At 37.3% G+C, this 27,514-nt stretch overlaps 2 protein-coding genes across 13 annotated transcripts; both read left to right on the top strand.

The window, feature by feature from the left end:
• Positions 1-699: 699 nt before the first annotated feature.
• On the top strand, positions 700-17,425 carry arfip2b (ADP-ribosylation factor interacting protein 2b). 11 transcript variants are annotated; one of them, XM_082157806.1, is made up of 11 exons: positions 700-933; positions 3,812-3,922; positions 5,113-5,145; positions 7,990-8,098; positions 10,547-10,609; positions 11,470-11,556; positions 11,827-11,942; positions 12,040-12,261; positions 12,906-13,063; positions 13,881-14,055; positions 14,694-17,425. In XM_082157806.1, exons 2-11 carry the CDS (start codon positions 3,824-3,826, stop codon positions 14,847-14,849), a joined length of 1,218 nt encoding a protein of 405 aa, XP_082013932.1. In that variant the 5' UTR covers positions 700-933; positions 3,812-3,823; the 3' UTR covers positions 14,850-17,425. The 11 variants fall into 11 exon arrangements, with proteins under 11 accessions (XP_082013932.1, XP_082013934.1, XP_082013933.1 ...); XM_082157807.1 differs by lacking the exon at positions 11,470-11,556 and adding an exon at positions 2,202-2,272 and having other exon boundaries at positions 701-933; positions 5,113-5,169; XM_082157808.1 differs by lacking the exon at positions 11,470-11,556 and having other exon boundaries at positions 5,113-5,169; positions 12,052-12,261.
• A 702-nt stretch (positions 17,426-18,127) lies between these two features.
• fhdc3 (FH2 domain containing 3) lies at positions 18,128-26,433 on the top strand. Of its 2 annotated transcripts, XR_014202359.1 has the most exons (13): positions 18,128-18,447; positions 19,408-19,936; positions 21,389-21,450; positions 21,716-21,815; positions 22,207-22,292; positions 22,452-22,552; positions 22,709-22,779; positions 22,989-23,096; positions 23,205-23,275; positions 23,356-23,473; positions 23,624-23,788; positions 24,655-26,083; positions 26,116-26,433. XR_014202359.1 is itself a non-coding variant. In XM_082157742.1 (12 exons), exons 2-12 carry the CDS (start codon positions 19,466-19,468, stop codon positions 25,903-25,905), a joined length of 2,604 nt encoding a protein of 867 aa, XP_082013868.1. In that variant the 5' UTR covers positions 18,128-18,447; positions 19,408-19,465; the 3' UTR covers positions 25,906-26,432. The 2 variants fall into 2 exon arrangements, 1 of the variants encoding a protein (XP_082013868.1); XM_082157742.1 differs by having other exon boundaries at positions 24,655-26,432.
• Positions 26,434-27,514: the final 1,081 nt, after the last annotated feature.

Below are 27,514 nucleotides of genomic sequence, written 5' to 3'. Positions count from 1 at the left end.
CAAAACAATAGTCCTATGATATCTTGCTAGAGAAAATAATTGTGTGAAGACCTTTCAGCCAGGCCTACGTGTCATTGATAATCATTTACATTCAGTTCACATTTATTTAGTATAATGTTTTTTCACAATACATATAGTTTTAAAGCAGCTTTACAGAACTTTTTGATATTAGGAATGTCTCTACCGGCAGCTGCAGTGACGCAAAAACGATTGGCTCTTTTATTGAGAAATGTCTCCTATTCTTTGCTTATTGCCTGGCCTTATACTGCCACCCTCTGACAAACAGAGGATTTTACTGGTTGCTGGATCTAGTGGTTTTCTTATGTTATGTATGTGGTCTTACTATTATTGTTGTTATCAATAACCATTAAACAGATAGTTTTAAGTAGGCTAAATATTGAAATAATTCCCACCAAGGTAACACATCAAGACAGACTGAGGAAATGTAGGATAAAACTGAAAATATTTACGAAACAGTTCTCAAAATATTTTTTTCTTTTCTGTTTTTATATAATAATAATAATTACAATAATAATAATAACATTTATCATCATCTTCTTCTTCTCTGTACGTTTGGTTTTTATTCATCGCCTCCTCTCTTCCCTTCTCATCATGGCTTCTTCCTCGCGCCTGATGCTTGTTCCACGTCGGCTAAAGGAAGGTCGGCGCCTGTCGTCAGATCCGCAAGGCATTTCGGGCTACTGGAGGCTGATTCGCCCAATAATACAAACAAGCCGCCGGACATGGTGGAATCGGTTGAACATGGGAAAAACCGCCTGCTTATGAATTAACATAAATTCAGCCTCAATGAATGAATGCATGCTTTTATAATTTCCTCACTCTTTTTGAAGTGTCAGTGTTTGATTGCGCATGAATTGGGATAAAATATTCAGCACGCGTGTCAAATAGCTAATCCTAGAATAGAAAACACAGGTAAGATAACATTTATTTATTGATCTTTATTATTTATGCAGTCATTATCGCAGTAAGCAGACATCGAAATAGCCTTAATGTATAAGCTACTGCATGCATTGTTGTGAAATATGACGGCGAAAATTAATGTGTGGCTTTATTGAGCGATTTCACGGTTCAAGTGTGTTTATCTGTCTTGATGCATGAAAAGCGGTTTCTTTTAAGAAAAGGCCCTTGGGCGACAAGGACCGTCACTTTGACAGCGGATGCTTGAGTCAGCTGACTGTACCTTACAAATAATAATGACAATGATGCGTTATGAGAAATAAAATGTTGCACGGTTGAACGAGCCATAAGGTCGATTATATAAATATTAGTCTCGTGCTTTTATAGAAATTATGGATTGAAGGTATTGTTTGTTTCTCGAGGTGAATGGTGTCGTAGGTAAAATGTCACGAACCAACTGTTAACGTTCACCTGTGCGCCACCTGTTCGCCCAGGTCGTAGCCCAATATATACTTCAGACAGCAGGCAGATTAAAGATTCGTTCACCACTAGTTTAGACTTAAGTAGACGAATCGTTTTCGTTCATGTCCTTGTACTAACAATTCTTTCGTTTGCATTCATGTTTTATAGAGTAGCTGGTTAAGTATCTAGCACGAGCCAATAACATTTGAGAGCTGGCTGTAAAGGAGCATTTATTTGGTTGGAGGTATTGAAGAATCATTCATTGAATGAGTCGCTGTCTAGGCTAATGTCTTTGTTGTTTATGAGGAAAATGACTCTCTTGAGTCTATTAGTAGATTTGTAAGCATGAACATTTAATTTAAGGATAAAAATAGTTTTTGTTGACTGACATTGGTTGAGTGAATGGTTTAATGACTCCTCATAACACACTTGTAACCACCTACTGACATAATGCAGAACTGACAACTGAAAGAATAGTTTTAGTAAATAAATTCAAAATAATTAAATTCACTGGGATGGATTAAAATCCTCACCACTTAGTGTAGACTTGGAATATGTCTTGTTTTGTTTTAAAGAGCCTCGTGTTACCTCGCTGGTCCCTTGAGACATATTTTTAGGGAGGTGCTTAATGAAGCAACATCACCTCAGCCTGCTAGCTTGAGTCTGTACTGTACTTGTTGTCATAGATGCAGCCTTGGTTAGATGGCATGCTGCCTCCGCAAAACCAGTGGAAAATCACTGGAAAAAAGGCCAAAGTCAATGATGTATGTTGTAGTGTTGTCATGGCTGTCAAATTACAGGCCTATCTGTTTTTCTTTCAGATTTTTTTGTAGATCCTTGAAGCCAAGCCATTGCAAAGTTTTCCATAAGTTCACCCTGTCCACGTAGCAAGGTAGAGGAACATAATTAACTAGAATGTGAGTGGTGCTTGCAGTGGCAAAATTCGGCACGGTTGCTAGGGTTTTACTAGGCGGTTGCTATGGTGCTCTGGACGGTTTCTAAGGTATTCTGGGTGGTTGCTAGGGAATTGCTAGGCAGTTGCTAGGTAGAGGAACACAATTAATTACACTAAAGGTCTGTAAAATATCTGTCCATATGCATCCATGCATGCATGTATCCATCAGATGAGCTGTAATTGAGAGTTTGCATATTTGACAATAGGTTACTGACATGTCAACCAAATTGATCCCAGATGTCCTTCTAAATAATAGCATTTCTTCACTGACTGGGTCATTCAAGTGTGCAGCTGCACAGTAAGAGAGAATGTAAATCACATCAACAGGTAGCTGGTAAAGCAAGGGTCATACTGCAAGCCACAAATTGAATAGTTTTCTCTCGTAATGACATTGCCACAATGTCATTACGCTAAGTAAACGGTGCTTATTTGAATGTCTTCAATAAGGTCACAACATCCCACATCCCGTGACCACAGTCCTATCCCCTCCTTTCCTTCATTATAGTAAAGGAGCACTTGCACTGGCTCACCGCCATTACAACTGCTCACTGTCTGAGTGCAAATTTATTAAAGCTAGTTTTCCATTCCTGTGGTTTACAGATAAGACTTGAACCATTAGCTTTTTTCCCCTACCTAAATTTCATGCTTCAGCACTCAAATGGCTTTTATGTGAAGGCAGGCTATGATGTCTCCGCTCAGATCGGCTCTCTGAGCGCCTGTCTAAAGCTGAAGCTTAGACAAACTTGCATGAGTCACATGATTGTTACATAGCTCCCTGCATTCCTATATTTTCCTCTGTCCATTGAGGAGGCTTGGGAGCTTTATGAGAGCTAACAATGAAAGCCTGCTTGAGAAGTTGCTCACTCATTGCAGTGAAGCCCCTCCCGCAGGGGTGAGAGGATTGAGCTCTGAAGGAGTAACCAAAGCAAGTATCAATGGAAATATCACAGAGGTACAGCAACTCACAGGGGTTTTTAACCAGGTTAATTGGTTTGAAGTGAAAGATCTAGTCCTTGAACTCCATTGCAGTGCCTTTTATGATAATGACTGGGTTGGGCTCTGTCAGATCTGATAAGTACTTTTGAACAGAACATTCCTGTGTAAACTCCTTTCCATGTTGCCACCAAATGTATGTGGAGTATAGAAGACCTTGCATATTTTAGTTAAAGGGATATTTTACATATATTGTCATTATTTATTCAGCCTCATGTTTTTTTACAAAAGGATGTGTCATGTAGAATGACGGCCAGCCTTGGTTACCATTCACTTTGACCTTGTGAGTTAGACTGTAATAATAATTTATTCCCTACTAGTGCTTGTTGTCTGAAGTGAGTTCTGGTCTACATTGTTAATTAGCAGCTGTGAATTCATGAATATATTATTCTGAAATGTCATGGACTACCTTTTGTAATATAATGAAAAGCTCTCTCTGTTTAATTTTCTTATCTCTTTTCCTTATCTCACTCCGTCTTTCAGCAACACTCCAGTATGGCGGAGAGTATGATGAGTAAAGCAGCCACTATGGAGATTCCTATTAACAGTAATGGGGACTCTAGGAATCTGGCAGAAGATGACAGCCTGGAGCAGGTGAGTGAAACATGTGATTCAGCTGCATTGGGCCACATTTTAATAGTGATATCAATGTCAAAAAGTGGTCCAGTTTACCTGAACCCACCCTAATGATTCAGTTTTTTCCTCTGTTTGCAAAGCTGAATCAAAGTATCAAAGCATCAAAATGTTGGTCACAGCGTTTAGGTTTATATATATTGTGAAATCTAGCTGTCTAACAAGTTTTAGTTTTGTTTCGTCATATCAGCCATGAGAAAAAAACTCAAGGTAGCAGGTGATGCAAACATTGCAGTTCATCATTTTTCAGCTTTTTCTTGGAGATTTGAAATAAGCAGTTACAAATTAAGGTTAAGTAATAGTAATATGCATTTGTTTCATAAAAATGACTTCATTGGAAGTCTAGCATGTGTCTTCCTTGTCTTTGTGTTTCAGGACTAACAGGCTAATGCAGCCAAGCACAAAGTGTAAATCTCCTTATTGTTCAAACCACTGTAAATAGTGGTAATGTTGTCACAAGACACACCTCTGTAAGACAACTAAACTGTGGCACTGGATCCGGGAGAAGACGTGTTGGGCAAACACAAGCGAGATATTTGCTTAGAGGTTTAATCATTCCAATAGGGAACTAAAGGCTATTTGTTTTAAAAATAGGTTTATTTTTTATCATGTTAAGTCCATTTTAAAAAGCTCATCCCAGGAGGACCACGGCTGATCATGTTCACAGTTGCAATAATGGCAAAGCTAAAGGCAGATGGCACTTTGGCGTTACATTGGGTCTTTAAATAGATCGGTAGCATTGAGCCAGAATGTGAAAACAGACTTATTAAGTGTTCTTGTCCCAGAGAGAGAAAGAGTGACATTTTCTTTTTTGTAATCCCCATCCATTTGTTCACTGATGTTTGGAGTGACAAGGATCTATTAGCTACCCACTTTATGAAGAGGGTTTATTCATTGCTCAATGAGGGCTGAAATTATGCAAAGTAGTGTAACTCAATGTATTTTTTCTTATTGTCAAGCTTTGAAGTCTGTCATTGTTGTATTAACAGGTGCTAATCGACCCTAAAATATGGATTACATTGTGTTTGATAGATTATTTTATCATCATCACTGTTTTCAAGTTTGTTTTTGTTTCACATTGTGCTTCATTTTTGGTTTGTTTTCTTTCTTTTGTCTTTTTGTTGTCATGTTCTTCCCTGATGTCTGTGCAGGCTGCAAAGGTTCAGTGGAGCTTAAGAGAGAAGGTAGGGAGTCCCGCAGCCCTCAGGGTGAGAAGGAACACTGGGAAGGGTGGCAGTGTGTGTGTGTGTGTGTGTGTGTTTGCTTGCACGTGTATGTCTTTCCAGCAGACAATGGTTTTAGTTCTCCCCATAATCTTGTCTTAATAAACGGGATGTTTTTCAAATCACATGTATTATTTTTTGGCCTCTGTCACTCCATATTAATCGGTGTTTGAGGTTAGATACAAATCCAAATTATACAGATTTTGTTTGTTTTGAAAAACATCCTGTTTTGTCCCTTTGTGGTATTAACCAATGGCTAGTGACCTTTTAGTACCTATTAACTCTATACAGTATGTTCAGTGGATTTTGTAATGTAATAATTAATTCTGTTTTGTTATTTAAAGGGGCCACTGCATACAGTACAGAGCGTACTGTATACCAGCATATGTATCCCATGAGCCTGTTTATGTCCTAGCAAAAACAACACATTCATTTGACATTTGTTTTACAATGGAAATGAATGAAATTTTATATTGTCAGTGAAAAAGTACTATATTTACTATAGTACTACATAGTCATATACTTGTACATTACATATATAAGTGTCCATTATATAAATGGACTTTGTTCCTCCCTTGTTAAAATGTATAATAATTAGTGCTGTCAATCGATGAAAATATAAACTAATTAATTGCACATTTTCTTTGTAATTAATCACAATTAATCGCCCTTACATTAAAGTTTTTAATACATTTTTATATTTTAATAATTTCACATTCAATTGCCAAATTAATGTAGAAAGAAACAACAAAGTCAGTATATTTTAAATATTTGATCTAACAGGTAGTAAATATAGGCTACAGGAATGTAATAGTTATCAAACACTTCATAGTTTTCACTGCGTAAACTATAAATTTAATATAGATACATTTTTATTAAAGCTACAAAAGTTTTTCAGTCAAGAGCAGTGAGTGATTTTTCTCTTTTTCTTTTGTTCTTTGAGACAGCAGCAGGTTTATTAGGCTGCTGTCACTTTAAGACCTGATGCACATGACGTTGATCTGACACGCATCCCAGTTTAATAAATCTTTACGTTCATTTAAGACTGTCCTTACGAGGATCCTCGACAAAATGGGCATTTTGGCATAATTTAGTGGGTTTTTGTCTGTTCAAATGTGAAAGTGAACTTAATGCGGCCGGTGCACGACAGTACTGCACTAAGTTTGTGTCTTATTGCGCTTGAATGGTTTAAAAGCATTTACATGAAGAAGAGTGATCATATAATGTAACGCTAGCTATATAAAAAAACAGATGCTCCGTTAATTTCATTAAATATTTTTAATGCGTTAAACTGAAAAAAATTATCAAAAGCGTTAATGTGTTAAAGGTATAGTGGAGGATCTTTCCGAATTTTAGATAAGACCCGCCCTCTCCACTTTTTGAATAAGTTTGATTGATTCACCAGAATGATTGACAATTAGGAGGACCAATAGTATAGGTGATCCACCCGGAAGTAAAAAATCCTCCGCTATACCTTTAATTTTGACAGCCCTAATAATGATACATTTAATTTAACTTTCTCCTTTAACAGTTAAAGGTACAGTATGCAACTTTTGGCCCTTTTAGCGTTTAAAAAACAAAACTGAATGTATTTTGCGGAAGGACATTGTTTTGGTTGTGCTTCAGCTCTGCGTGACTTTGCGGATGAATATGGTTATCCTACCGCTCATAAAACATTCACTACTAGGCTTAAGAGATATAACCAGTTTAGATGGAAAGGATCTCAAGCTGACTTGCTGAAGATGTTATGGGTACTTTACCCATTAATAGACACGGTACTTCCTTGAAAATAAATTCCAGCACAGCTTTACAACAACATAATGAAATGACCCTTCACAATAGATAATTCTTTACAATGAACTCTGTCTGTTAGAGAGCTACATATGACAATTTATCAGTTCAATAAAATATATAATAATAAAAACGCTATCTCCATGTCACTTTTACAACATTTCAAATCCCTCAGTTCTGGCCATCTCCAAAAAGCCAGACAAATGTTGATTCTTGTTTTATTACAAGCTCTGTTGCATTCTATTTTGCAAGCAGAAGCTCCTCTTTTCGGCGTTTGTTTAAAATTGTTGATTCCCCAGAGGTTTGAGATTTACCGTGCTAACTAACCTATGCCACTCCCACACGAGTCGCTAGTCTGCAATTTCGCGTGAAAAAAAACATCCCTCTTGGTCTAAAAGTAAGACAAAAACACTTTTTTGAAGAAGGATAGATGGTGTATTGACTATTTACAACTTTATTTATTTATTTTTTTTACAAAAAAAGTTACATAGTGCACTTTTAAAGAAAGTTGACTTAATATTGTGATTAACGCATAAAAACAATTATTTGATCAAATCAATGCGGATTTGTTGTTTATTTGTAAGAAGGCTCTGTTTTGTAGTTTATGGTCTCAGATAACATGTATGCTTTGGTGTGGGTTGTTGACCGTTTTATAGTCACTAATGTGACTTGTTTCAGATAACGGTTCAGACTGTTTCCTTCCTTGTGCTGTAATTGCCTGGTAAGCTTTGGTGTCAAATTCCTTTACAACAAGGAAACGCATGGATTTTTCAGAGGGTTTGTTTTCACAGGAAGTTACATATGAATTTTTTTATGTCTCAGACAGATAATTCTTATTAATTCTAGGTCCCATGTGATTCTAACCCTAAAATGTTCATTCTAACAATTAACAACGTTTGCCTATGTTTGTGTGTTTAGAACTTACACAAATGGCTCACTACATGACAAAATAATTTTTAGGTCGCCAATTTGAATACTTAAGATCTCTTCTTTTCTCTGTTTCCATGTCTGTAGGACTTGCAACAGGTCATGGTATCCGGGCCCAACCTAAATGAAACCAGCATCGTTTCAGGTGGTTATGGAGGTACGACGGAAGGCATCATTCCAACCAGCTCTATCAAAGGTATAAGAAACCCTGTCATTCTTTAACTCTTCACTGTTCTTCACATCTTCTTCCAAAACCCATTTTGCTACTTCTGCAGTGAACACGTAAAATACAGGCTCACCTAGCAATATGCAAAACTGCATATACAAAGAAATTCCAGTAAGGCTGGCTTTAGATTCACTTGACCCCAAACATACATTGACTTTTCTTTCTTCTTTTTTTTTTGTGGTATTTACCATGTTTGAAATGACTTGGCTGACATTTGTACTCTCAAATGCAAATACATACATATTTTTTGTGGAGAAGTTGTTGTAATTGTACAATATGGTTTGCATATTTTCCTTGCTGAGTTTTTTCCGGTCCTTTCTTTCCTATTGTGCAGTCCAAATTAGAGCCAGGGCCTCTGGCATTGGTCATTGTGTGTATAGGTAGTGTGAGTCATTCTTAATGGCTTTAAAGTTTGACATTAACCAGAGTGAAAAAGGCCACAGATCCTCAGGTATCCTTTAGTTTTAGATATTTTTTTTAAAGGGGACCTATTATGCTAAATTCACTTTTACTTGGTGTTTGAACGTGTTCTGCTGGATGCTGTTCTGCAGGAATAAATTGAATCAATTTTAAATGTAATCACGGCTTTTATTTTCTCTCTAAGCACATTTAATATTCATCAACAATATTATTGATCTGCCTGCATTGACGTCATTATATGAGAACTGAACTGAGCTGGACGATGACATCACTGTTGTCACTTCTTCTTTATTCTCTCCATCTTTGTCTGAATCCGGTTTGAACATAAAAGGCTAAAAGTTGTTGAAATTTTCAGTGCATGTCTGCGTGAGGTAATCGAAGCTGCTAAGAACAAGCTGTTGAAGCTCTGCCCTCTGTGCCGGGAGCAGCAGCTCATTTGCATTTAAAGGGACAGACGCAAAAAAACGGTGCGTTTTTGCTCACCCTCAAAAAGTGACAATTTGAACATGCTTTATAAAAATATTTGTAGGGTATTTTGAGCTAAAACTTCACATACTAGGGACATCAGATATTTATTTTACATCTTGTGAAAAGGGCATTATACCACCCCTTTAAGCTGGACAATGATGCTGTTTTCTTCTAGATCTGCTGTACAGCAGAAACAAACTTTGTTGCATTATTTTCCTGTTTATCACTGTAAAGCTGTATTGTAGAAAAGTGTTATATAAATAAAGGTGACTTGAATTGAATTGGATCGGGCTGCTTTTTTTCCCCTCTTCTTTCTTCCACGGTTAAGGTTGATTATTTATTTTTTTTTCTAGCAGGAACTTTGTAATGATGAATCATTTGTCATTTTGTTTCGGAAATCAGTTTTGAAACTTTAATCTGGCTTTAATCTTGCTGACTTTGTTGAGGAAATGTTTAGAAAAATCTGCTGCAGAAGTTTGGTAACTTTCAGAACAGTTACTGTCTGAGACTCCTAGTCACACTCTGTTTCTGTTAATGAACACTAAAAATAAATTATCAGGCATATTGGGGTTTCAAAAAACAGTTGTGTTTTTGTGAACTTTTTTGTTTATTTATGTTTATGTGAAATTTTAGTTTTTGACATAACCGTTTGACAGTTTAAGTGCAATAAGATGAAAGAGAACTTAGTTTAATACTCATGGGACGCGCCGTCTGACATCCAGCTTTCTGTGCGCGTACTTCGGGTGTGTGCGCTCAAAAACCTATATGGCTTTATATACAGTAGTCAACATTTGAAGTGGATCAAAACCTTTCATCAAAGTTATACATGAATTTTAAACAATACCAGTTCTTGTCTTAGGACAACTTTGATTAACTTTTTTGATCCACTTCAAATATTAACTACTGTATATTACAAAATGGCTTTAAAACACATGCAGATGCACAACTTTCATGATGATGACGAACTTCAATGTCTCGTGAGCGTGACCGCGATAGAGATGATAATCAAAAACAAACAGATGTTTTAGTTTTTGGCGGAGTATTTGAGGCAAGAGCTGTAAAGGCTCCGCCCTCTTCTGGAATGCGGGGTAGGGAGCAGCAGCTCATTTGCATTTAAAGATACATGCGCAAAAACAGCATGCTTTTCCTTCCGCTAAATATGGGCATTTACAACATGGATCATGTCATGGATAAATGATCTGTGGGGTACTTTGAGCTGAAACTTCAGACACATTCTGGGGACAACAGAGACTTCTATTATATCTTGTAAAAAGGGGCATAAAAGGTCCCCTTTAAATGAGTGTCCTCTGTAATGAAAAATGAGGCTAACTTTTGCAAAGTATTCTAACCAAAACGGACTGCTTTTGATTTGATTTTAATTTAGTTTAATGTATCTAACAAAATGACTTTGTCTGGACAGGATATGTTGTAGATCTGATTGTAAGGTGATCACCTGGGGCCTTAATATCCGTGTAAATTTATTCCCTTCTGATTCAGTGAGGACCTTCTTTCTCTTTTACCCTTTCTCAGGCCCTGCAATCCGTCTTAACACTGACTTTCTAGGCAACAGACGCATTCCAAATGAAGGGCAAGGTCATTCATCCCTCATTCGTACCCGATCTCACTTATTTCTCTTTTTCCACCTTGCCATGATGCCTTGTATTATTGTCCTTTTCTAAGCCATTTTGTCTTTTCCTAGGGCATAGGATGCTGTTCTGCACGAATAAATTTAATCACTTCTTTTTTTCTGGCTTTTATTTTCTCTCTAAGCAGATTGGAACAGGCTGCATTTTTATTTCTCTTCTTTCTTCCTGGGTTAAGGTTGCTTTTTTCTCTCGCAGGAATTTTGTAATGATGAATCTTTTGTCATTTTGCTTCGGAAATTAGTTTTGAAACTTTAATCTGGCTTTAATCTTGCTGACTTTGTCGAGGAAATGTTTAGAAAAATCTGCTGCAGAATGGCTGGGTGTAAAGTATTATTTGGAAACTTTCAGAACAGTGACTGTCTGATACTCCTAGTCACACTCTGTTTCTGTGTAAATGAACATTAAAAATAAATGATCAGGCATATTGGGGCTTAAAATAACAGTGTGTGTTTTTGAGTGAACTCAACTGTACATTTTCTCCATCTGTTTGTCATGAGGCAGCAGATTTAGCAAAATATCAGTCATGTGCTTTCCCGTGTTCATTTCATCTCGTTACATTTATCACCTTCTCTCTCTCACCCTCCCTTTTTTCCCCTTTCCCATTCCTCCATCTTCACATTCACACACATATGCACTGGCATTATTCTATACACTTCACTCTCATGTGGTGCAATCCATTCCATTGTAAAACGCAATTTTCCCAATTGCCTAAATAACTTTTTAACATATCCACCACTCACTCCCTCTTCCCCATAACTGTATATACCCCCAACATCCCCTGCTATTCCTGTCCATGACCCCTTCCAGACCTGCGAATGAAGTCCAGGGGTGTTAGCATTGCCCCAAGCCAAATTGCAGCCTGCCGAATAGCCAGCCAATCAGATGACATCCCCTGTATCCCAGGTATCCCAAACGGTGCTGGATCATTTAAGTGCTCTTTGACAACATTTTCCCCCTATTTAGTAAAACGCATTCATTTATTCTCTCATCTCATCTGTTTCACATACAGCTGATACACTGTCTGACTGTCTGTCTCTCTGATGCAGTTAATGATGGCCACAATATCTGCAAATGTGTAAATTATTGTGGAAGACTAGACATTGTATGTAGACAGTGTATGTGTGTGTAATTGGAGACTTACTGTAAGCATTTTCTGTGTATCAGGGTCCAACATGCATCACACCAGTAGCAATTCCTCCATGACAGCAGAAGAGGCCACAAGAGGCATTGCTGTGGAGAAATTTGACATTGTGAAGAAATGGGGCCTGAACACATACAAGGCTTGTCAATTAACTTTTTATCTTTTCTATTTAGATGTTATGTGCTGTTAGCCACTCCAATTTTGAAGCCTTTTGTATTTATGGTTCTCTCCCTTAGTGCACCAAACAGATGATCTCTGAGAGGTTTGGCCGAGGCTCACGTACTGTGGATTTGGAGCTGGAGGCTCAGATCGAGGTTCTGCGGGAAACCAAACGGAAGTACGAGAGTGTGCTGCATTTAGCGCGAGCGCTAACCAACCACTTTTACAGCATGGTGCAGACGCAGCACGCCCTTGGAGACACTTTTGCCGACCTCAGTCAGAAGTCTCCAGAACTCCGGGTGAGACGGCACGGTCATCTTAAGATTTATGATATTTGTTGTCCCTGCCAAATGCAAAATTATGGGACTGGTGTAAACCTACTCATGTATTTTCAAATTGTCAGTGTTAAAAATAACTAGTGCTTACAGACAGAAAAAACTATGTCATCAAGAATACAGTTTACTTTAGCTTTTGTGTTTTGCTACTTCTACACCAGACCAGTCAAGAATGTGTCTAACATTATCACCATTGGCCATATATATACCAAATATATATACCATTAGTATCACCATTGGCCATATATATACCTAAGATACATCCATATGTGATGTCATTTGAAAGCAAAGCAACTAAACTTGCATAATAAAATGTAGGAATGTCATATTAAACAGAACTTTCAGAATTAGGGTGGTTGAGACATCAATATATGTTTTAGTATTTTGTCATTTTTATTAGTTATTTATCTTTATTTTTTACTTCAGTTTACAACAATTTTAGTGCTTCAGCTTAAACTTATTTGCCAAGCCAACATGTCTAATTTTCACAAAGTTTTTATCTAAAATGTATATTTCACTTCAATTAATTTAGTTAATTTTAGTTAAAATAACAACACTGCAATAGAGTCAAATAATCACACTCACAATAGTCTACTGTTTACACACAGGATGAGTTTGGATACAATGCAGAAACACAGAAGTTGTTGTGCAAGAATGGAGAGACTCTGCTCGGTGCCATCAACTTCTTTGTGTCCAGTATCAACACGCTGGTGAACAAAACGATGGAAGACACACTGATGACTATCAAGATGTATGAGAATGCCAGGTAAAAGCTACTTCAGCAAAAAAAAAATTCTTTAAGGTGCTTAAAGTGATTCAATTCTCTGCAATATGAAATGGCACTGGGCAGTACTTTCTGTCAGGACTTCAAGCACTTAAAGTGTGTAAGTTAATAAGCCTCTGATGCAACTGGACGTTGAGAGGGTAAGTATACGTTAGAGTTGTCTGGGTTAGTATCGAATGATACACCAACAGGCACTGACACTGGCTGGCCCTCTCACTCAGTCTTTTGATTGAAAATAAAAAAGGAAGAAGCATATCCTCTATCACAGTTATTTGCAAAAACATACAGAGAGCAGCTTTTGTTTCTGCTGCGACAGCCGCAAGACTACGCGAACGCAGTGAGTGTGAGTTAGAAATCAGGAATTGTGAGAGAACATTGTGCTTGGTACGTTTTTCATCTTGAAACCAAAGTTGGGTCTTCAGCCGACAAAGTTTAAATCCCATCTGGCTAGCGCGCTTCCCATAATGTTTGCGCGTTAGGTCAGTAGGCGATCTTTTGTGGCTGTTCGAACACATTCAACTACATGAGTGTTTACTCTACGAAAGCAATCTGGTCGAATGCGTTTTTGACCAGCTCTGGAAGTGGTCGAAAGTGGACAAGCTCAAAATGTTTTAGACCCCGTTTACACCTGTATGTAGCGTCGTCCACTTGTGATCCGATCGACCAAAACACATCTTAATACCAAGTGTAAACAGATCTCACCATAGATAACTTTCAACTTTGGACATCACATTTTATAAAAAGTATTAAATGTTGTATGTGCCTTTTTTTTAAATGATTTTTCTCTGATGTCCTGTAGGCTAGAGTTTGACGCGTACAGAGCAGATCTAGAGGAGTTGAACTTGGGCCCACGGGATGCTGTTACCATGGCTCGTATCGAGGCTGCTCAGCAGCAGTACCAGATCCACAAGGACAAATATGAACGTCTTCGCAACGATGTCACCATCAAGCTCAAGTTCCTGGAAGAAAATAAGGTGCATGACCACCCACATAACTTCCTCTTTAAGCCACTTAAAGGGATAGTTCACCCAAAAATGAAAATTAACCCATGATTTACTCACACTCAAGTCATCCTAGATGTATATGACTTTCTTCTTTCAGACAAATACAATCAGAGATTTATTAAAAAATGTCCTGGCTCTTCCAAGCTTTATAATGGCAGTGAAGGGGTGTTGATATTTTGAAGTCCAAAAAAGTGCATTCATCCATCATAAAGGTACACCACACGGTAAATCAATAAGTACGGCCGTCTGTCGGAAACTTATTTTAGTTTATAAAGTTTTAAAAATTTATCTTTTTCTTACACAAACGCATCACTTCTCTTCAGAAGGCCTTTATTAACCCCCTGAGCCGTGTTGAGTACCTTTATGATGGATGAATGCACTTTTTTGGGCTTCAAAATATCAACACCCATTCACTGCCATTATAAAGCTTAGAAGAGCCTGGATATTTTTTTTATAAGAAAGTCATATACACCTAGGATGGCTTGAGGGTGAGTAAATCATGGGGTAATTAAATTTTTTTGGTGAACTATCCCTTTAAGCAGCCCTTGATCTATCTGTTGTCTCTGTCTTGTCATCTAACATGGTGTGTTTGTGTATCTATCTCACAGGTAAAAGTGATGCACAAGCAACTTCTGCTGTTCCATAATGCCATCTCTGCCTACTTTGCTGGAAACCAGCAGCAGTTGGAACAGACCCTCAAGCAGTTCAACATTAAACTCAAACCACCAGGGGCCGACAAACCGTCTTGGCTGGAAGAACAGTGAAAGTGCCCATTCACCCCTGATTTCCTGATATATGTCTTTAGCCAATCAGAGAAACACAGTAGGACCACAAGAGACCAGCAATCTGAGATGCTAGCAGAAACGGGGCTACAACAGAGCCTCTTTCCACTAACTCTCTCTATACTTCTCTTCCTTGATTCTTCTCCTCCTATTCTTGCTCTGAGACTGTCAAGTGTCTGAATAGTCACCTCTGGTATGTAACCAGTCCCAAAGTGTCCAATCAAATGTCAAAGGTATCGGTTTAAGCTTCATCCCTGTAAATATCATTAAACCGACTGAAACAATCCTTCTGATATGTCAGTCAGAACACTTTTTTTTTTTTTTTTTTTTTGACTATTCTCAATATTACACAGTCGTCACACACACTTTCTCTCTGTCAGTGAACGCATTTTATGGAACATTTTCCTTTAGATTTTCTGTGAAAAGTGTTTTATTTTGTCCCTACAATCTTTTTTTCTGTATTGTAGATTTGGTATTGTAGCTGATGGGGGATTCATATCATTCCTATCACAGAGCTTTCAGTGTTGGTGGGTCTAACTAAAATTGATTTTATTTGGATAAAATCCAGATATGAGTTTATCTGATATTAGTATTGCATCCTTGTATGTTTACTAGGCCATGAGAGTACTGTTGAACCAATGCTTGTCCAGTTGTCTCTCTTTGAAATACATGAAATATTACATTTAATATCTTAAAATGAGCTGCTCATTTTAAGCTATTTTGCATCAAATTAATAATTCTTTGACATATGTTATGAATTGAATTTCAGCAGATGTGGGTGCATTTTCCTGCACATTTTAACAAAGCCCAGAATGGAAGATGAATCTAAATATCACTGTCTCTTGTCAATATTGTTACATTTGCTTTACAGCTTTGAATAGTTTATAACATGATTATTTTCTTGAAGGGAGAGGAGTGTCATTTTTATTTTATTTGGACAATTATAGTTTATTGTAATATTATGTACCAATGCAGAATACTGTATGTTTATAGGTTTGTTACAATCATTTTAAGGTAATAATCAGCAGTTAATCAAGGAAGCGTATGTATGAATTGTATATGATTGATTTAACATGGGCCAGTGATTAATGCCCACAATTATCTGCCTCTTTATCTAATGAAATGTGCACTAGAGTTTATGTACTGAGTTGTGTTCTGTTAGCATCAGCAAAGTCCTAATATTCTCCACCTTAGAAATTGGTTCTGATGCACCCAGTTTATTAAAGCCTTTATTTGCCTTTTTTTTTTTTAGCAAAACAAAATATTTTTTTCCCCAATGAAAGATTTATATACTGATTAATATCATAGTAGCATTTTTTGCTTTATGTCATAGTACTACTAATATATTATTTCTTTAACCCTCAATGTTCACAGGAAATGTACAAAATCAAATATATTTAAAAATAATAATATTTCAAAAGAATTGCTTTTTTTATTTGTGATGTGTTGGTATAATCAGATGAGTCTTACTGGGTTTTCACTACATCCTTTTTCACCTAAAATATCTACAGTATGCGATAGCCTTGATGCAGTGATAATGGGGTTAAATGCAGACTGTCAGATTAGTTTATGTCAGTCTAGTTTCGTTTTTTATTTCATTGCATAAGACTGAAATAACGACTATGATCTAATGTTCAGTACTTTTGGACATTGCACTAAATCTTTCTAAGCTTGAGACGAAGCAATATTGAAGATGTTTCTAGAAAGTGTATTCCCATGTATGCCTGTATTGGCTGTTCCCTGTGTGTTTTTGCATGGCAGGTCTGATGACATTAGTTGTACATTTCCATGCATTGTGATTCATTCCTGTTCAATGCTTCAGTAAAACACTACATGGGTAGTAGAGCAGGAAAATATTGTTTCTAGGGAAAAAGAGAAAGGTTACTCATGAATGTTAAAGAATGCTTGAAATTTAGTTTGAATGTCATGCAACCTAGTGAAGTTTTTTTTTTTTTTTTTTTTATTGCCTTTTACATTTTTTGTTTTGTAAAGGCCACTCTGTCATCTCAGAAGAAAACAAAATGTGTCAGATGTTTTTATACCAATTATTTTGTTCGTTTTTTACATCCTGTACAATTGTCCGGCAGCAGAGACGGCACTGTGTGTGATTATTTTCTTGTTGAGAACTGGAGAAAAGGATTCCATCTCAAACCATAGAGACTGAACTGATCCATGAAGTGAAAGACATTTGTTCCAGAGCAATAGGATTTTAAATTTAGACCTCCTCAACACTAAACCTGGATATTATTATTGTTGATTTTATTTTGATTTCTGTTAACAGACCGTGTTTGGTATTGAAATGGTCACTCCATTAGTCGGCCTAGTTTAGCATAGCAGAATGAAAGGGTTATAAATGTTACCATATTTATGTACAATCAATATTTTAGGCTGCTTTGTAGTATTGTAGTGTATGAATGATTGTATATATGTAAAGATAATTAAGACAGATTTTGAAACTGGAAACTCATGATGTTAGCCTTTGCTCCTGGCTTTGACCAAACCTTTGACCGACAAATGTACAAGAACCCGCCAGATAAAATTTGAAAAGTTTGCAAAAATGGACTTTGTGTCTTTTATACTTGACTGATATCCTGTTTTGCTTTGTTGCTTTGACCCTGTTTTCATCCTAAATTGAACAAACATCCAATAGAAGAACAGGGGTCAGGCCATGAAAAATTAATGCTGACCACTAGAGGGTAATGTTGAATATGATACTTCAGATTATTATTATTATTATTATTATTTATTGCAGAAAAGGTAACGTATAGATAATAACACAAAATATAAACAATCAAGACAAAAAAAAAAAAAAGCATAGCTCACATTCAATTTTAACAAATAAGGATATTACAAATTATATGATACTTAAGATGTTTTAGGTTCCAGTGCTCCAGTAACGTTAACGTAATTAAAACTTTAAATCAATGGATGATAAATAAAAATCGATTGTTAACCTTTACACAACTGAAACATTGACTGAATATATAGCTATTTCTACAAAAAAACCTTTAACGTTAACGTTACATCTGTTTCTGAATAGGAAGAACTTAATGTTTATTGGTTATGCTAAAATAGATTGTGTAACAGATTTTAGACTGACTGGAATCAAAAGACAAATTCTGACATTGTTTATGTTTGACTTGTTGAATAAATCCGATAGAGGGCATTATAACTTCATTTTTGAGGAAATACAACGCAAAACGTCATGACTTACCTTTAAGCTTCTTAGTTTACATCCGTTACATTTCAAACTGTAGACCCGTTTTAACCCACCGTGCTGGGTTGTTACTAAAAAATTCTGAAAATTATAACCCAGTGTGTGTAGTTTCCTTTCTTCTTTCACTATGTACAATTTTCTTCTTTATTTCTGAAAAAGTATTTTTAAGAAGCAAAGGTGAGTGTTGCTCAGGTGAGGGGAGGATACTCGTGCGTGAGGGGCGTGGCTACTCTCATCCATTAAAGTGCTCGTGCTAGTAGTTGATTGCGTTTGACCCCAGTAGGGAGTGTCTGATGACTTTCTCCAGCAATGGACGCCAGTTGATTAAGCTTTCATCAGCTTTATTCTGGTATTTACTTACCGGTACGTACATCCAAAATGAAGTTAATTTTCTGTCACTTACTCTTAACGTTGCTTTTCTCCTGGTTTTCTGATTATCGGTGATGTGGACTGTCTTTAAATTATTCACTTTTTTGGGAGTTAACTTACACATTTCAGATTTATTAATGTCAGTGTATTTTCACTATAATTTTGGACAATTGCGGAGTTAAATGTTTTGTCTCAAACGGCAGAACTCGAAAAATGTAGTGGTCTCTATAAACTTATTTGATTGCTCGGTCTTTTTTGTAAACAGTGGAATTGCTGTGCGTTAAAGTCGTCATGCATAAACTTTAAAGTCTTTTTTTTTTTTTGCTAGTGTAATAATTTCATTTAAAAAAATAATGCGTTTAATAAAGATGTGTATACATAAACATTGTTCATATGTTATATGTAAATTGTCATAATAACCCAATGTGCAGTATATATGATGTTTACGTCAAAAGTACTTCTTTTAATGTTGTAATTGTTGCTCCTCTTACATCTGAAAAGTAGATTAAGCAGCCAGTAGAGACCAAAGTATGTGTGATATGCAAATTGTCCTTTATGCCTGATAATGTTAATCAAATTGTTTGTTTAACTCCCTGTTAAAGTTGCTGGGCAAATTGGTTTTGTAAAGTATTATCTGACTTTGTGGCTTGCTCACACGGCTTTTTCAAATAAGCAGCTTGCTCTTCCTGTCTAAGTGTTATCATTGGAAATTCATATGTTTGCTATTTTTAATTCAGGACATTTGGTTGCATCCACTGTATCCAACAAACAGGCTTAATGGTCCACCATCTGGTCCTAAATTGTGGCTTTACTTATGTTATTGATGGTAGAAATCTTGGAAGTTATTTTTCAGAAGTTAATTTCTTGCTTCTGTAGATATTCTGGACTAGTTTAGCACATCATTTGCCTCTCATTGTTTTGTATTTTTATTTATACTTTTTATATTTCTCTCAGATCCCTCCAGCCAGTGAACTGGATTTGTGGCCATTGGACGTCCACTCCGTGTCCTCCAATGGATGGAGCTCCAGTTGTAACCACGGCACCTCTACCTCCTCTTCCTCATGGTCTGTCCAGGTGCTTTCAAACTGAGACCTCACCCTTCAGACGTACCACCCTGCCCCTTTCTCTGGGCCCTCCACCTCCTCCTCCTCCCCCTCCACCACCACCACTTCCACCCCCTCCACCACCACCACTTCCACCCCCACCGCCCCCACCTCCTTCACATTTGGGGGACCCCTTCACCCGGACTGTCCAACGGCGCTCAAAAATGCGCAACTTCAACTGGGACGCCATCCCCAGGCACAGCGTGTTGGGCAAGCGCAACGTGTGGACAGCCCAACGCAACCTTGAGAACTTTGAATTGGACACTAAGCGCATGGAGGAACTTTTCAGCCACAATGAGCACCATGGTTTGGTCCGTAAGGGTGGGACGGTCAGAAAAAGTGTGTGGGGCCTTTCGCAAATCACTACAGAATCAGAGAATGTAAGTGCCTTTACTTAAAAGTAATATATGTATAGATAAATGTATAGCAAGCCGCTACTGTGACAGTAGTCGTATACCTACAGTACCCAGTGAGGCCCTTTGGCTGGGACAGCACTGCAGGGTTGACAAACAGCTCAGATGTCATCTCTTGTGTATCAAGATTCAAAGTTTAGTAGCAAGTGGGTGAATTAAACATGACATGTAGTTCTCGTTAGTGGCCTGATTTGTGTCTCTCACCTTTCAAAAGTTCAGGCTAATGATCTGGAGAGATCTATAGCTCTGATAAAGCTTCAGAATTGGACATACTGTCTTCTCAGACTCATTTAGGTGGAAGCACAACAAGATTATTAGCTATGCTTGTTTGTTTTCCAGTGCATTGTAGTTGAAAGGGGTGGTTGATTATGATTTCACTTTTCTAACTTTAGTTAGTGTGTAATGTTGCTGTTTGAGCATAAAAAACATCTGCAAAACTGCATAAACCCCGCCCCCAGGAACGTTATCATGACAGAATATGCTAATCAATGACTTGAAGACGACTACACATAAGCTACATAAATTCATCAACTTACCATTCAGAAATGTTGTCTACATGTCACTTCTTTAGTTTCTCTATCTTTGTCTGACTCTGGTTTGAACATAAAAGGCTAAAAGTTTTTTTACATTTTCAGTGCATGTCTGCGTGAGGTAATCGAAGCTGCTAAGAACAAGCTGTTGAAGCTCTGCCCTCTGTGCTGGGAGCAGCAGCTCATTTGCATTTAAAGGGACACACAAAAACGGCGTGTTTTTGCTCACCCTCAAAAAGTGACAATTTTAACATGCTGTATAAAAATATCTGTGGGGTATTTTGAGCTAAAACTTCACATATACACATCAAAGACTTATTTTACATCTTGTGAAAAGGGCATTATACCACCCCTTGTCCCAGAGGTCATTTCAGTAGCATGCATGTCATGTTCATGTCATTTCACAGCTCAAATAAAAATAAAATGTCTAGATGACACGCTTCAAATGTCCTCCATTAAGACATTTATATTACATGCCAGGCTCATGGGTATTAAACCAGAGGTATGAAGCATGAATAAACACAATCACATTCCCTCTTCAAAAGTATTTAAAAGTATGCTGCATATGCAAAGTAATAATTTTGAAATTGAAATTAATCTCTCATTATAGTGTTCTGAGTTAAGTACTCGTCTGCACTATTGTTACACATCTATTTCAGGAACATGTACTGTTTGTTAGGAAGTCATGTTGAGAAATGTTGAACTTTTCACAACAATGTAGTCTCATGTCTGTTTGATTCCACTTCTATCTTCTCTTATACAATAAATGGTGCGTGTTCAGCATCATGCTTCCTAGATTTTATGTCACTGAATACAATATATGCTATATATTCAGGGAAGACTTTCCCAGATTATGATAAATTGAAACCATGTATCTGTCTTTTTTTAGGTATCAATTCTCAACTCTAAGAAAAGTATGAGTATTGGGATTTTGCTAAAACAGTTTAAAAGGTAAGGTATAAAATTAAATTATTGTCTGTTTTCCTTAATTCATAATTTCATAATTCACAAAGTTTTTGCATCTCTTGAGTGAATCTTGTACATGTGCTATGATTGCCTGGATAGTAAGGCAATCTAAACTGAGCATCTAGAAGAACATCACACTGAATTACATCCATTATAAGTAATATGTGTGATGAATTGCTGAGACCTCACAAAATAATTCTTTAGGTAGCCATTTAAAAACATCTCGTCTGTGGTTCGGTGTACTTCTCAGGTCACCGAAGGACATTGTAGATGATGTCAGGCACGGTAAACTGTGCTTTGCTTCCGGGAAACTGAAGGAACTCAACAAGCTGTTGCCTGATGACACGGAGGTAAACTGGCTTTCTCTATATGACTGCATTGTGCTGTGCTATAGTTCTGTTTTTAAAGGGTTAGTTCACCCAAAAATAAAAGTTCTGGCATCATTTACTCAAGTTGTTCTAAAACTGTATGAGTTTCTTTCTTCTGTTGAACACAAAATAAGTTATTTTGAAGAATGTTGGTTAACCAAACAGTTTCTGGTCCCCATTGACTTGCATAGTATTTTTTTAATACTATGGAAGTCAACTGTTTGGTACTAACATTCTTCAAAATATCTTTTTGTGTTCAACAGAAGGAACTTATACAGGTTTAGAACAACTTGAGGCTGAGTGAATAATGACAGAACTTTGATTTTGGGGTAAACTGTCCCTTTAACACTGCTTATGTATTGACACGTTCCAGACAAAGAAGCTGATGTCATTCAATGGAGATTTATCTCGGCTAAATGATGCTGACCGTTTCATGGTGATGCTGGTTCAAGTACCAGGGTGAGTTTTTCTGTCATCATTCAAAGCATGTGAAAGGCCAATTTCTATGATGTTTTTGGGGGAAATCCAGTGGGAACACATTTATACGTCAACCGCTAATTTAAATGCTACTTTAGCTAAAAAGCTGCTAATAATTCTATGACTTTTATTTGCTTTCAGGTATAAAGTGAGATTAAAGAGCCTGCTCCTCAGAGAGGAGTTTTTTCCCTTTATAGAGGAGATCAAGCACTCCATTGCTGTCATGACAACCGCTGCTAATGGTACTTCAAAAAGTCTAAGACCACCAGTTTAAACAGCATTTATATGAAATCATATTATTAATGTCTTTACTGTTATTTTTCATTAGTTTTGCAGTAAGTGTTGATTTCTTTCAACAACAACAAAAAACTGACCCCAAACTTCTTTCTACCTGTTAGAGTTGCTGGCATGTGATGACCTGCATTCAATCATCAGACTGGTGCTGAAGGCTGGCAACTACATGAATGCCGTGAGTGTCACATGGTCTGTTCTGGGCTGCGTTTCTCAAAAGCATTGTGAGCTAAGTTTGTCATAAAGACCATTGGTGGTAATGGTTCTACGATCAACTTAGACTTACAATGCTTTTGGGAATTGCAGCTCTGTTTGTTATAAATACATTATTCCTGAGTGTGAACTACAGCTGGAGCAGATAAATGACTTTTGCTGCATCTTGTTCAGGGTGGCTATGCTGGTAGTGCCATTGGCTTCAGAATGGCATCGTTGCTCAAATTGGTGGATACCAAAGCAAATAAACCTGGCATGAACCTTATGCACTATGTGTCCATGGTAAATTAAGTGATCACACTTTTCACGGCCATTATTGGATGTTGATTCCTTGAATCTGTTTTTAAAAAATCGATACAGTGACTGTTTATCATTTTCTATTAATTACAGCAAGCCCAACAGATTGATGAAGCTTTGCTGCATTTCCCTGAACAGCTTCAACACATTGGAATTGCTGCAAGGTAGGTAGAATACATGTTCTGTAATGTATAGGAGATACATTTAGGATTAAAATGCCACTTTGTTCATAAATTCTATATAGGATCCAAAAGCAGGAGGTGGAGATGGACTTTCAAAAGGAGTTGGAGAAAATGAGGGAAGCAAAGATGGAGGCTAGTAAACAGCCCGATGTACTACATCAGATGGAAGCATTTCTTTGTGTAAGATTTTTTGCTTTTCCATGTAACCTTCAAGAAAGTTTCTTCAACTGAAATTGCAGTGTAATGTCAGGTGATTTTTATAATTAACATAATAGGCAAAACAGCATGGTGTATCAGTATTCTGGGAATAATATGTCTGCTCTTGTACAGATGGCAGACATTCGGCTTGCGGACGTGGAGGCCTCCCTTCAGGAACTAGACCACATCAGTACCTCTGTGGCAGAGTACTTCTGTGAAGACCCAGCCGCATTTAAACTAGAGGAATGCTGCTCTATCTTTCATTCCTTCTGTGAGAGGTTTGAGAGAGCTACACAGGTAAAATGTCATGTCTTATAAGGGCAAATGCACTGAACTTTATTAACAGGGTGGTGCCACATGGGTGTTACATACAAAACATTTCAAATACTTGCATTGCATCCAATTTCTGTTGCATATTGTTTACAAAATGTGTTCTGGTATCAGATATGAAAACTTTATCTGATCTCTGATCTTTTATTTGATCTCTGTCATGCTCTTCACTGACACTGTTGACTTGGTAAACAAGAGTATACACTAACTTTGAACTTTTTAAATTTTTTATGTAATGGAAGTGACATCACTATTATTATTATATTATTATTATTATTTGAATAATATAATAATATATTTTTTTAAATTATTATTATTATTATTATTTTATTTTTATTTTTATAATAATACTATAATAACAAATTTTTTTTTTTTAAATCATAATTTTTGTTATAATCAAACAATCATACATGCATATATGCATATAATAAATAAACTATTTGCAACTACCAAAGCCTTAGAGAATAAATGAAGAAAATAATGAATTATAGATATCTAAATCTATGTAAAACCAAATATTTTTTTAAAATGCACCAGTTATTTTATGCCAAGCCTCTATAGTGGGGGACCATGCTTTGATCACAGCTTCTTCTTTTTTTCTTTTTTGGGGATTAATTTTTAACACATAATGTTAAAATGTGTTTCACACATGTTTATATTAGTTTTAAATGTAATTGATTTATTTATGATTGTTTTTTTAATATATTTTAAGTTTTAAAGCCTGGGACTGGGACAAGGGTAAAACAAAAAGATCCGGTTACAATAAGGCATTTAAAAGTAGCACAAATAAATAAAGACTTGGAAAAGAAAGTTAATCTGTTGTCCATCTGCAGGAAAACCGTGAGCGAGAGGCGGCCGAGGCTCGCAAGCAACAGCAGAGAGAAAGAGAAATCCTGACCAGAACGACTAAGCGCCGATCCACCACCACATGTTCCAGTCGGGATGTGAGGGGGGATGTGAGGGATGAAGCCTCTGTTTTAGAATCTGTCCTGACCAGCTTTCTCAGCCAACGTCCTTCTCGCAGAAGGCTCGGTGGGATCAAACCAGTCACAGACAGCCCCATCAAGAACAACCGCCCTCAGGTCGAGGAACGTGAGGGCGGAGGGGATCTGGACAGCCCTGTGGAAACCAACGAGGAGAAACTTGAGATCTCGAGAATGCAAAAACCAGAATACATCTGCCAGAAGGAGGAGCTTCCACCCTGCGCCGTTAATGATGTTCGGCGGGCACGTGCCGCATCCAAAAGAGGACAGTGCATTGTTGATGATCTGATTCCTGAAAGCAACGACCATAAGGAAGGTGGGTGTAGCAACACCTTGACCAAACAAGAGTTCGTGGCGACTGAAGCGATGGATAAAGGAGAAGTGGAGGAGACTGGAGACATGGATAAAGTAGAAGTGGAGGAGACCGGAGACATGGATAAAGTAGAAGTGGAGGAGACTGGAGACATGGATAAAGTAGAAGTGGAGGAGACTGGAGACATGGAAAAAGGAGAAAGAGATGAGAACAACGAGAAAATAGAGGAGGCAGACAAAATGCCTGAGCTCTCCGGCAAGATCTTCCACTTTCAGGATTGCAGCGGCCTGAGTGGAACCATTACACCAGACCGTTCCCGCACCTCTACTCCTCGACAGAGGAATATAAAAGAAGTGGATCTGGCCTTGCAGAACGGACTGGGAGGTCTAGGCTCTCCATGGACCATCCTCAGCCCTCGTATATCTCCCCATAACACGCCCCACCGCAGACACTCCTTCTCTGTCTCCAGGGTGGACATCCTTGATGATGGGGTGTGGGCGTTGCCTGACACACCTGTACGCGAAAAGCCCTCTTTCTCTCATAAATCCGGTGTGGGGACATCTTCATTACCAGACTGTCCTTCAAAGCGAACTCCAGCACACGGGACGTTTATAAGGTCTGCATCACTTCCTGATGAAAAAGAGCCGGCATCTAACTTCAGACTGGGACAGATCTTTCAGAGACGCAATGGACAGGAGCTTCCTCCAGATAAGAGACCGGAAAGCTCAGGACTTGTATCTTTCTTCCGACGCTTCGGGGAAAGAAACAGGGCAGGAACTGTTGGTTAAGAAGCCATGGCATGGCCTACAGAGGTTTTATACTTAAGGATTTTACTCTGCCGTAAAATATCTGATGAATGTAGACAATCGGGGACTTGTCTTACAACTTTTCGGATTTCTTTTATTTATATTCTGCAAAACTACAATGCGTGCTGATGTTGATGTCTTAATATTTTATTAGTTTTTAGTTGAAATCTTCAGCATTGTTATTTTAACAAGCTGATTGTATTAGTTTACAACACTGAATTTCAGGGACTGAAATGCGTTTTATTTTTGTTCTTTGTCTTTTTAAAGTCTGTCTTATTTGTATGTAATAAAGTGTGGATTCCACCTTTAAAGCATTTGTTGTGTGTGCCTTCAACTAGTAATACAACAGTGACGCCAAAAAGATGGACACTGAAGCCATATTTAAAGTATCAAAGCATTCTTGAGACAATGATGAGGCAAATTGCAATTTAAAGTGTTTATTTAAGCAGTGGCTCTCAAACAGAGGGCCTAAGCAAACAAGATGACTTAAAATGATTTAATTAAAGAAAATTGTAGATTGATTTTTTTATTTTTTTTTATTTTTTACTCAGAACAGCGCCATGACATGTATGAAAGCGAGGCTGTGAGTGTGAGGGATATACTTACTACTATGTTTTCAATAGCAATAGTTTTCTGGAGGTTTTTTTTTTTTGTCTATTGAAATTTCTTGGAAGGGTATTTTGCAGTGTTTCGTCAGCAGAACAGTTAAAAAACGCATTAAATAACTGAACAACCCACTGAAGAGCTATGTCTATCCCTCACAGCCTCCCTGTCATTCCCATTTAAAATCAAAGAGATGGTGCTGCTGTGTCTATGGGGGCCCTCTAGTCAAAAAGGTTGAAAACCACTGTGTTAATGAAATGTAGCACAAACGCTGTTTTCAAGCAAAATATTAAACAAAAAGAGGTTTGTTTAAATGCTAAAAGAATAGCTATTCTGTTAAAAAAAAGACGACAAAACGTATCTGGACTATTCTACTACTAGGTTAGTAATGACAGAGAAAGCAATAAGAAGTTTCCACTAGCATGAAGGACTATATGGCAGCCCTGGATAGGCTATATATATTTTTTGTGTGTATGTGCTTCTCTTCTACATAATTTCAGCTGTCTGAATTTAACACATTCTCTCTCTTTTTCTCCTTTTGTTCATCAAGATATAAATGGAAATAAGGAGAATTTGCCATGTTGTCTAGGTAATGGTGTATGTTTACAGTGTGATCTCACTTGGCTGGTGTCTCAGTGAAATAATACCCCCTGGAAAAAAAAACTGCAGAGCACAGAGTCTTCTTTCATAGTCCTCAGCTCTCTCACAACAAAGGCTGATCTTGTCCATGAAACAATCTAGAACTTCAACAAAATTATCTTGATGTAGCATATATATTTTTAGGCTAAACAGGCTATACAAAGTAATTAATCCTTTTTTGTTTTGTTCATCTAATAGTATCCCACCATTTAGACCACTCCTAAATAATGGGATGCTTTCTATGCAATATCTGTTTTTAAAATCTGTGTCATAAAATAATACTAATAAAGTAATAACTATCTTGCATGTGGAAAATGCGTGATGATTAGTGTGTCTGTGTGTGTGTGTG

Source organism: Leuciscus leuciscus, assembly GCF_965113295.1.
Source record: "Leuciscus leuciscus genome assembly, chromosome: 24".
NCBI lineage: Eukaryota > Metazoa > Chordata > Actinopteri > Cypriniformes > Leuciscidae > Leuciscus > Leuciscus leuciscus.
This window is presented reverse-complemented; position numbering and strand designations above follow the sequence as displayed.